The following is a 12196-nucleotide window of genomic DNA, read 5'->3' as shown; positions in this document are numbered from 1 at the left end:
TAAACTGATGAAAAGAAATAAAGGAACATATATATATATGTACATAGGAAGGAAGGAAGTCTTTTATTTACCAACACACTCAACACATTTTATTGACAGTTATATGGCATCAGACATATGGTTAAGGACCATACAGATATTGAGAAACAAAACCTGCTGTCGCCACTTCATGGGCTACTCTTTTCAATTAGCAGCAAGGGATCTTTTATATATGCCATCCCACAAACAGGATAGTACATACCATGGCCTTTGTTACACCAGTTATGGAGCACTGGCTGGAATGAGAAATAGCCCAATGGGTCCACCGACGGGAATCGATCCCAGAGCGACCATGCATCAAGTGAATGCTTTACCACTGGGCTACGTCCCGCCCCACATGTACATAGTGTACATAATAACAGTAAATTTTGACTGCAACCAAAACCCCATCCACAGTATCACGAAGTTAACCGTTACCAGGGTTTCTGCCAAAGGGTAAAACAGGTATGTCACCATACCCAAATTTGTTTGCAGTAGAGTTTCAGATTTTTTTTTAAAGTTAACCTCTTGACAAAATTAATTACTCTCATCATTACTGTATGATTTTCTTAACCGTAAACCTAAACCTAACCCCTTTTCTTTTGGGGGAGGTCACCCATAACCCCTGTTGACTGTGGTTGCATTCAATTCCACAGTACCATACCCAAAAATTTGTTTCCCACAGAAACACTGGTTACTGGTATTCAGTCCCATAGTACTGACATTAGTTAGTCCCACATTACATCTCTGTACTGTATACAGACATTACTACTTCTATACTAGTAATGACTTAAATATATGTTATCTTTATTTCGTTCCATCGGTATATCTCATTCAATATGCAACACAACACTCCATTAACTAGCAAAACCAGATAATGAATAAAGAATTATACCAATTCTAACTGAAACTGTGTGTGTATTTCCTTATTCTCAGTTCTAGAGATCACAATTGGTACAAATAGCTTTCAATAAACTGTCCGATCAAACTGGAAAGAGTGGTACAGTTTTCGCTTCTGTCATGAGAGGAACATATCATGGGTTTCACTGCATTCAAGTTATGTCACCTCCACCAGAAAATATAACAAATTTACAAGCTAAATGTATAATAACAAACAAATGTATAAACAACAAAGGTAAGATTATTTCCTACAAACAAGGGTTAAAATATAACAATTTACAACCAAACCGTAACGCTCTATATATAACGTAAGATCATTTGCCTTTAACAGGGATCGAAATGTTTTTCAAATATTGTCACCAGATTTATAGATTACAAGCAGATCAGAGTAATTAGGACTGGAACAATAATTCTTCCAGTTTTTAAAATTAAAAACAGATTTGGATTCCTGTTGAAACATCCCTAGGATGACAACTTCACTTTCATATAATCTATGATGTATTTAAGGGTAATATATGAATGGAGCAAATAAGTCAAATACTACATTTTTATACCCCAAACACCACTTTGCATTGGAGGAATAAAAATGGAGTGACATAAATTATTTTCAACTGGTCAGTTGTCAAAAGTGACTGTCATGGACTGGTAACAAGAAACATTTCGAGCCCTGTGCAGTGCCATCAGTGCTATGCCTTTTGTTTCCGCGGTGCGGTGTATTCTTCCTGGTCCGAGTCGTCCAGTGGGTCAGCCTCGTGGTCACTCTCCTCCATACTGAGACGGTCAAAACCTTTGTGTGAGTGTGGCAAGATATTCTGAAGACTGAACACCTTTGGGTTTTTGCCACGAGAAAAACATTTTATCTTACCTGTAAACATAACAACAACAAAAATAATAATAAGATGACCATAAATAAAGCAGGGTTTTGTATATTAAATCTGACTTGAAGAAAGGATTTATTAATCATCGTCTGTTGGATGTCAAACATTTGGTAATTTTTAAACATTGTCTTAGGAAAGGAAACCCGCTACATTTTTCCATTATGCACCATCATCCCACACACAGCATTGCACATATCATGGGGATCAATCCTAGACCAACCATAACATTGCACATATCATGGGGATCAATCCTAGACCAACCATAACATTGCACATATCATGGGGATCAATCCTAGACCAACCATAACATTGCACATATCATGGGGATCAATCCTAGACCAACCATAACATTGCACATATCATGGGGATCAATCCTAGACCAACCATAACATTGAACTGAACATCCCAACCCCCCCCCCTGCAAAAACAAAACACACACAAAAAAACCCCACCACTGGCAATTGGGTTCAAACAGGTAATTGACAATCAACACAAAAATTGTAACACTTATCAATAAAAATACAGTAAACAGCTGTGAAAAGTTTTGTATTTATGAAAGCCACAAGAACAAAACATTAGAAAAAAGAAGAAGTTTGTTTTGTTTAACAACACTGCAAGAACACATTAATTTATTAATCATTGGCTATTAGATGTCAAACATTTGGTAATTCTGACATATGATATAGTCTTAGAGAAGAAAACCACTACATTTTTCCATTAGTAGCAAGGGATCTTTTATATGCACCATTCCACAGACAGGATAGCACATACCATAGCTTTTATATACCAGTCGTGGTGCACTGGCTAGAACATGAAATAGCCTAATGGGCCATGATAGGGATCGATTCTAGACCGACCATAAAATTGAATTGACTGAATATTTAAGAACATCCCAAAATGGAAAAACACACACAAAAAACCCCCAAAACATTGGCAATCGGGTGTCAAACGCAGGTAACTGATAATCGACACAAAAACTGTAAAATTGAAGAAAAAAAACACCTTGAGAAACAAGAAGCACTGCTGCTCATACCTGAATGATATAACTTGATGGTAACCATGACGATGAGAAGAATGACGACTGGCACCACTAGCAAGACTCCGATGATCACGGAGGGTGTGAAATCCGACTTCTTAGATGGCTTGTTTACGGTCAGTGTCTTCGTATTACCAGAAGGCCCATCACTCACAACTGAATGAAATGAAATAAAATAAAATAAGAAATGAAATAAAATGAATAAATAAGAAATAAAAACAAAATAGGATATACCAAGGCTGCACAAAATGCAAATAAAATGTCTGACAGACAAGTTAAATCTAATCACTAGAATGAGGGGTGACCGATTTTCACTAAGCAAATAAAGCATTGTTTTAATTTTATTATTTTTTTCTTATAAACTAATACATTTTATTGGTCTTGTTTCACCCATTTTAAATTAGTTACCAACATAAAGATAAGACCTGCAATAAAAAAGGAGATTTCAACATGTTTCAGGTTTTATGAATGATCATTCAAAGTTTGTATTATAGCAGGCTGTGAATTTAGTACGATTCCATGCTTCTATGAATCCCAGATTTTGGTCGAAAGCGTATTATGAGATGGAATCCCCAAATCTTCCATTATGATTATGCAACCATGACATTTGACCTTTAATTCTACAACTGATGAACAATATCCACGAGACTGAACTAAAGTGGCTGACAATAAGAGGAGACAACTCACTGTTTTGAGCACTTTCCATCTGCATCCTCCACACCTTGGATGGGTCGAGTTCTCCCACATACACCGCATGGTTTACAGAGTCAACACACACGTCGTGTGGGTTCGCTAGGCCCTGCACAAAAACATTCAAATAAACGTCACTGACAGATATTATATAATGAGATTTTATCCTATAACTTACTCATGATATCCATGTCATAAACCCATATGATAATTTTTGTGTATCATTAACCCAGTTAACAATGGTATGCAAATTTGCAAGGTCTCTAGGTAATGCGTTGCTGTGGATGGGTCATTTGCTTACAAGCCAACAAGACCTGTGTACCTGAGTGTAACGTTTTCAAAGATTTAGTTAAAATGTGTGACGTCAAACTAATTTGTGCTAATCGTGATGACATCATATTACTGATGGCGATGACTTTAATACTGTGATTTAGTATAAACTTAATTAAAATGTTATTTTAGAAGTGATATAGGACAACCTTGTCTAGTTACTCGATATTTGTCTCGGAAGAGCCTTAACAAATACTGATTAACATAGACTTGGTTGATATTTTCCATATTAAAAAATACTTGTGACGAATCGTCTATTTATTACATACCCATTTAATCTTACTATAGTAATAAAGACAATTCTGACTGCGCAATAAAAAAAATCTGTTACTGAACACGTGTGATACAAAATCTCACATGCGTAGTACGTGTTCCCCCGAAAGTCTACATGCAGAAGTAAGCTGTTTTAGTAGATGCATGCCGAGGGCATAAGTTCTGACCTGAGCCAGCCCTTGTGTCCAAGAAAAGAAAGTTGGCGGAGGGAAAGGAGTAGCTGTTCTCTTAAGACAAGTTCAGTGGTATAACAAGCATTCTGGGAGTACTGCTAAAGCAATACATGACCCCTACTGTGCCCAACAAATTTTCATATCTCCTACGTTCCAGCTGTACACTTAAGGTGATCTTAGTGCTAAGATCGCTTTGTGGAACGGGGCCCAGGGCCACAACTCTCTAAAAGAATGGGTAACCTGCTATAAAAATCACTTGATCTGTAGCAGTACATGATAAAGCTTTACACATAATTACAACTCAATATCTTGAGGTATTGTGAAAAAAAAAGCCTGGTAAATTATATGTAGGACAGACGGACGGACAGAATGATGGAAGGAAGAAGGAAATGTTTTATTTAATGACACACTCAACACATTTTATTTATGGTTATATGGCGTCAGACATATGATTAAGGACCACACAAATATTGAGGAAGGAAACCTGCTGTCGCCACTTCATGGGCTACTCTTTTCGATTAGCATCAAGGGATCTTTTATATGCACCATCCCATAGACAGAGTAGTACTTACCACGGCCTATCATATACCTATGGTCCCCTCTGGTTGGACCAGTAGGGGACTAATAAAGCCTGGTCTGGTGTTCGGAGGTAAACATCATATCTGGCCCAGTGCTCAAACAAACTTTTAGAGTGTCGACTCAAGACTCTAACTGTGTCGGAGACTTTAACATCACGGCAATGTGATACAAACTGTATGCGTGTGACATCATTAGAGATTGTGGTGGCATGTAGCCCAGTGGTAAAGCGTTCGCTAGATGCGCGCTCGGTCTAGGATCGATCCCTGTTGGTGGACCCATTGAGCTATTTCTCGTTCCAGCCAGTGCTCCACAACTGGTGTAACAAGGGTATGTACTATCCTGTCTGTGGGATGGTGCATATAAAAGATCCCTTGCTGCTAATCGAAAAGAGTAGTCCACGAAGTGGCGACAGCGGGTTTCCTCTCTCAATACCTGTGTGGTCCGTAACCATACATGTATGTCTGATGCCATATAACCGTAAATAAAATGTGTTGAATGCATTAGATTTGTCTCTAGACTCGACAGTTTTATGAGCACGGCCCTCAAAGGATTTGATCAGAGTTACCTGTGGTGGTGTCCATACTTCAATGATGCTTCCACTTGTAAAATTCAGCGTAAACCCACTGACTTTGACAAATTCACCATCAATTGATGGACCATTCACGGCAAACAGCAAACCACCTGCAATATAAAGTAACAGGTAATCAAAACTAGAAGTACAATGAAAGCTGCCAATATGAGTAAATTCAGCAAAAATATTTTCCGTTTTCCGTGATTTTTAAAAACCTTTTCCCAAATTAAATGATTTTATTCAACGAATGAAATTCACACTAACTATATATATATATATATATATAAATTCAAATGAAGCTTGTTATCGGTGTGCCGCTAGTGCTCTATACACGTTGCTGTAATTAATGTTCTATACAAATCACTCTGGTTTATGCACTGAAGAGTGCAGGTTCGCACAAACATCGCGACCTGTATGAAACAGTATTGTATGTAAATAAACCATGGAAGTCAAAGTGTAATATATCCAAGTTATTATTATATGTGTCAGAGCCACAGAATTTCTGTAAATTCAATAAAACAGATAATGGGAATTCTAAAAGTATTATTCACATCTTCCACACTACAGTATATTTTATGTGTTATAGATTTAGTTGTGATTTCTGCAATATATTTTCACCAAGGCACATTACACATCGGGGGGGGAGGGGGGAGAGAGGGAGGGGGAGGGGGGATAGAGAGAGAGAGAGAAGAGAGGGGGGAAAGGAGGAGACTATTCCATATTTTTACAATGATTTCAGTGTAATTTCTGAAAAAGAGGAGATTGCACTTTTAAGTTTAAAGATGAAATAAACTAACCATGAAGTGGGCAGTAGTCAATAGCAAACAGTCGATCTCCAAACTCTTTGACTTTGATAATGTTTCGGAAGGTGCCGTCTAGGTCGAAGCACTGAACGCGCCCATTCTCCCTGTCGGCGACACACACGAGACTGCGGTCCTCCGCCGCCGTGATACTGTGAGGAATGGTGAACGAGCCGGATGGAGGCGGAACTGAAACGTAGATTAACACACATACAGTCAACTAGGACATTAATGGGAAGATACAACTATAAAACATAACCTTCGAATCGAGAAACATACTGTTCCTGAATTCCATGATTTTGAATTGAATAGTATGTGTAAATGGATAGTAAACATTAGTTTGTTTTATTTAACGACGCTTCCAGAGCACATTGATTTAATAATCATCAGCTATTGGATGTCAAACATTTGGTAATTTTGACACATTAGTAGCAAGGGATATGCACTATCTCATAGACAGGATAGGACATACCACCACCTTTGATATACCAGTCGTGGTGCACTGGCTGGAATAAGAAATAGCACAATGGGCTCACCGATGGGGATCGATGCCAAACTGACAGTGCATCAAGCGAGTACTTTAACACTGGCCTACGTCCCGACTACAGATAGTAAACAATGAATACAGAAAAAAGTACACAAATTATGTCACAATTCAAGTTACCTCTCGATCATTTGTTTTTTCCTTTTTGTCAATAACCTTTATAAAAATTTAAATAACCTTTTATTAGAAAAGAAAACATACTTAACGTCATCTCCTGATATTTGAATACAACTTGGCAAAACATTTCTTTTTCTTGTTTGTACTTTACTTTACAATAAAGTTAACCTTTATGGTATACATACCTTCAAAACTGCTGTGTCCCCATTGCTTAATCAACTTGCCATCCTTTGAAAACTTCATTATTCTGCTGTTACAATATCTACAAAAAGAAGAAAACACATTGTTTAATTCTAATCCACACTACAAATCACTATACTATTGTTTATAGTAGTTTTGGGAGTTGGTTGGTATTTCATCATGTGATCATTGGTTAGAACCGATTTGTACCAACCAATCAACTTTCGATTACACAATCAGAATTAAATATGAACATAAGAAGGATTTGAATGCACCTGTTGTCATGTTCACCAGAAAAGAACTTACAAATTGCTTATTTTCATAAGTGTATGTGATGTGGATCGGCAGCAGGTGTCAACTGTCTCTTCCTTAAGACCAGAGCTGACACAAATCATCAAATTCGGGAAAAAACACGAAAAATGAGCTTGCCTGAAACCTTTTCACCATGTATTTCCATCATTCTACTCACAATATTAGCTGTAATCCCCGTAAAAATGCACTGTGCAGCCCCCATATAGCTGTTTAGTAGTAATGTTGATACAAATAAATGTTGTTATCCAGATTCTGGCATTATTTTGTTTAAATGCTAATTTTACCTTCAATAAGAACTATAAGAACTAACTTCTCAACAAATTATCTGAGATAACGTACCCATCTGCTACGTAAAATTCGCCCGTGGAAAGAACAGCGACGTCTGTTGGTTTACAGAAATGCGAGTCATCATTTCCTGGAGTGAAGCGTTCACCGAGCACTAAATCGGGTTCCTTCGCTCCGGCGGGGATTCTCATTACCTGCGGGAAAAACACGGACAATTTAGTATAACGACAAAACATACATTAGACAGGAAAAGTTAAAAATTACCTGGAAACCCCCCCCCCCCAAACATTAACAATTTAGTATAACGACAAAACATACATTAGACAGGAAAAGTTAAAAAATTACCTGGAAACCCCCCCCCCCAAAACATTAACAATTTAGTATAACGACAAAACATACATTAGACAGGAAAAGTTAAAGTTACCTGGCAACCCCCCAAAACATTAACAATTTAGTATAACGACAAAACATACATTAGACAGGAAAAGTTAAAAATTACCTGGAAACCACCCCCCCCAAACATTAACAATTTAGTATAACGACAAAACACACATTAGACAGGAAAAGTTAAAAATTACCTGGAACCCCCCCCCCCCCCCCCCAAAACATTAACAATTTAGTATAACGACAAAACATACATTAGACAGGAAAAGTTAAAGTTACCTGGCAACCCCCCCAAAACATTAACAATTTAGTATAACGACAAAACATACATTAGACAGGAAAAGTTAAAGTTACCTGGAAACCCCCACAAAACATTAACAATTTAGTATAACGACAAAACATACATTAGACAGGAAAAGTTAAAGTTACCTGGAAAAAAACAAACATTGACAATTTAGTAGTCAAACCTCTTAAAACCGGAATTTCCTCAAAACCGGACATTTTTCATGGTCCCTTTTTAAATATCTGTACAGAAGAGAACCTCTTTAAACTGGATACCTCTTAAAACCAGACTTTTTAGGTGGTCCTTAGTGTGTCCGGTTTAGAGGAGTTTCACTGTATAGTATAACCACAAAAAATACATTACAGGAAAAGTTAAAGTTACCTGGTAAAACAAACACTGACATTTCAGTGTAAACACAAAAAAATACACTGCACAAAAATGTGACAACTATTTCAAAATAAATAGTTTTAATATTGAGAATAGTTAATGTGACAGATCCTAGTTTTTAAACACTACAAGTAATATTTCAGTATTAAACCTGTTTTTGATCATTTAAATTAGAAGGACTTACATTTTATTATTTAGAATATTCATTTTCATATACATGGAGTGGTTCTAAAGTAAAGTTTGTTTTATTTAACGACGCCGCTAGAGCACATTGATTTTTTATCTTATCATCGGCTATTGGACGTCAAACATATGGTCATTCTGACACTGTTTTTAGAGGAAACCCGCTGTCGCCACATAGGCTACTCTTTTTACGACAGGCAGCAAGGGATCTTTTATTTGCGCTTCCCACAGGCAGGATAGCACAAACCATGGCCTTTGTTGAACCAGTTATGGATCACTGGTCGGTGCAAGTGGTTTACACCTACCCATTGAGCCTTGCGGAGCACTCACTCAGGGTTTGGAGTCGGTATCTGGATTAAAAATCCCATGCCTCGACTGGGATCCGAACCCAGTACCTACCAGCCTGTAGACCGATGGCCTAACCACGATGCCACGGAGGCCGGTGGAGTGGTTCTGGTCATCCAGGCTTTTACAATACCCCAAAAGGCATTTTTGATAATTCTGAAAAAGCACGTAATGGTCATGGAGACGAGATCTAGTTATTTTCTCTGTTATAACCTTGCCCACATGTGCTACAGGTTTGTAGATTAACTAAACTTAGTATCCATTTTTTTGGGCTGAGATTAGAGTCTGCACCTTTAATAGTTTTAATTATTTAACTGTTTACCAATAGTGGGGAAAATGTAATATTTTCAGCTGGGGGTTACATGGAAGATAGTTAGTGTTCATTGGAATACTGTATGTGTCTCTTTTTAAATTTGGAACCCTCCTTATAAAAATCCTACATCCACCTGTGAAGATGCAAAATGTTTCACCCTTCACCTACAATATACGAGAAAGAAAGGAAAAAATAATCTGGTTTTTTTTTACCTGATGTAGGGCTACGTCGGTAATCCACATATTGCCATGACTGTCAACCTCCATACCATGTGGCATAAAATAACTGAAGGAAAGATCACAAAATAAACTGTAAATTACAATCAACTTAACACCATCTGCACAATCTTGAAGAGAAATAAAACACCACTTATGCATTTTTGCATTACAAAATAGGTCAGGAATTTTTTTTTTAATTTGCAACAAATAAGAAATATTTAATGTATATAAAATTCTTGAATGTTTTCTCTTAGCATACTGAATTTCTGAATAAATGTTCAATGAAGGAAGGAAGGAAATGGTTTATTTAATGACACACTCAACACATTTTATTTACAGTTTTATGGCCTCAGACAAATGGTTAAGGACCACATAGGTATTAAGCGAGGAAACCTGCTGTCGCCACTTCATGGGCTACTCTTTTCGATTAGCAGCAAGGGATCTTTTATATGCACCATCCCACAGACAGGATAGTACATACTACGGTCTTTGTTATGCCAGTTGTAGAGCACTGGCTGGAACAACAAAATAGCCCAATGGGCCCACCGACAGGAATCGATCCTAGACTGACCATGCATCAGGCGAGCGCTGTACCACTAGCTATGCCCTGCCCCAAATGTTGAATGATACCGCCCAACAAAAACACTGCCTACCAGATTTCAAACAAAAGCAAATATGAAGAAACTATGCTAAACGTAAAATGTATTATCTGTGAGATGCATAGAATAAAAGCAAAATGTGAGATTACTATTATCCTGAGGTATGAAATCTTACTTCAAATATTATAAGGTACCGACCTGTTACTTCCAAATTTCCTTATGAGCTTCCCGTTTTTGTGATAAATCACGATCGTGTCCTGCGGTATGGCATTTGGAAGTTGAAAGTGATTGTAAACGTCAAACGAGCTGTGAAAACAAAAGGTAAACAAAATACAATCACAGATCATTTGGTTTTGAAGAAAGTTTGTTTGTTTTGTTTAGCGACACCACTAGAGGACATTGATTGTTGTAATCGTAATCATAATCGTAAACTATTAACATGCCTCTATTCAATTGAGGTTCAGGCACGTCTCTTCCACACCCAATCTCTGGCATGGCCAGTGGTCGAGTGTGGGACAGAAAACACACACTGATTTATTAATCATCGGCTACTGAATGTCAAACATTTGGTCATTTACACATGTATTCTTAGAGAGGAACCCGCTACATTTTTCCATAAGTAGCAAAGGATCTGTTATATGCACCATCTTACAGACAGGACAGCACATACCACAGCCTTTGAAATACCAGTCGTGGTGCACTGGCTGGAACGAGAAACAGCCCAATTGTACGTATATATATTGTGACAAATTTTAAACAGAAGTTCTCTTACTATAATCTTTCTAAAAATGTATTCTTTAATTTCCAAAATGTTAGGGTACGTATTTGTACCCTCTGGCAAAAACCCTGCTGGTATGACTTTAATTTAATAACTAATAGTGAAAAACAATAAAACTAAGTGTAAATGGTTTGTCTAAGAAAAACAGAACAAGTAAGAAATGGACTTGGGTAGCATGATGTTTTCTTAAAGGGACAGACCCTAGTTTCAACCCGTAAAAATGCACACTAAGTTTAGTTAATCTACAAACCTGTAACACATTTGGATACAGTTACAATTGAGTGAAACATGCGTCTGTGACTTTGAAATGGTGAAATACCCTCTAAAAATAAGATTAAAACTCGACTCCATAACTGTTACTTTTCAGACGCATGTGCGTTTTAAAAAATATGAGGAAAGCATTTTGTGATATTAAAAACACCAGGATAACCAAAAACACTTTGAATGTACGGAAATGGATAATGTAAACAATAATATCTAAGTAAAGTATTATTTAAGTTATCAGAAACGGTTATTATAGTAGAAAATATGTGTTAGTGTTTAAAAACTAGGGTATGTCCACATAGCTGTGTAGTCAAAACATTACTGGATGGATCTGTCAGATATAATCTATGTTTTTATGGGGGAGAAAAACAAACTCTCAACATGTCATAAAATGTCTGAAATCAAAAAACTTTAGACCACAAGTTTATGTCAATTGTTTGTAATCATAATTAAAAATTAACCTACAGGAAAAGGAACACATTTTGATGTTGTTTTTTTTTTACTGAGTGAATATTAATTTAAAGGAAAAAAAAGTAATCAAATTGTTACTCACTTTGCATCCCACACTCTGGTACCCCGATGAAATATGTAGACATTTCCATCCGTATCCACGGCGACACCACCCACCTGACCAATGGTGACGGACTGCTGCGGCCATGATGAGTCAAATGTCAGATGAAGATTGGTTAGGTCTGTAGAAGGCAAAAAAACAAGAAAAGAAAAAAGAAACTTAAATTAGCAAAGAAAAAAAATATT

At 37.0% G+C, this 12196-nt stretch overlaps 1 protein-coding gene across 1 annotated transcript in view; it reads right to left on the bottom strand.

Moving 5' to 3' along the window:
- Window positions 1-318: 318 nt before the first annotated feature.
- LOC121386141 (peptidyl-glycine alpha-amidating monooxygenase B-like) overlaps window positions 319-12196 on the bottom strand; it is an 86706-nt gene continuing 74828 nt past the window's right edge. Inside the window, exons 38-47 of the mRNA XM_041516943.1 lie at window positions 11994-12132; window positions 10597-10704; window positions 9794-9866; window positions 7741-7880; window positions 7095-7171; window positions 6246-6437; window positions 5443-5558; window positions 3520-3631; window positions 2830-2988; window positions 319-1783 (exon numbers count right to left, since the gene is read on the bottom strand). Of these exons, the coding sequence (XP_041372877.1) occupies window positions 1605-1783; window positions 2830-2988; window positions 3520-3631; window positions 5443-5558; window positions 6246-6437; window positions 7095-7171; window positions 7741-7880; window positions 9794-9866; window positions 10597-10704; window positions 11994-12132 (1295 nt within the window). The 3' untranslated portion in view covers window positions 319-1604. The remainder of the gene's footprint in view (window positions 1784-2829; window positions 2989-3519; window positions 3632-5442; window positions 5559-6245; window positions 6438-7094; window positions 7172-7740; window positions 7881-9793; window positions 9867-10596; window positions 10705-11993; window positions 12133-12196) is intronic.

Source organism: Gigantopelta aegis, chromosome 2 (genome assembly GCF_016097555.1).
Source record: "Gigantopelta aegis isolate Gae_Host chromosome 2, Gae_host_genome, whole genome shotgun sequence".
Classification (NCBI taxonomy): domain Eukaryota; kingdom Metazoa; phylum Mollusca; class Gastropoda; order Neomphalida; family Peltospiridae; genus Gigantopelta; species Gigantopelta aegis.
Note: the sequence above shows the minus strand (reverse complement) of the source record. Positions and strands in the feature narration are given on the sequence as shown.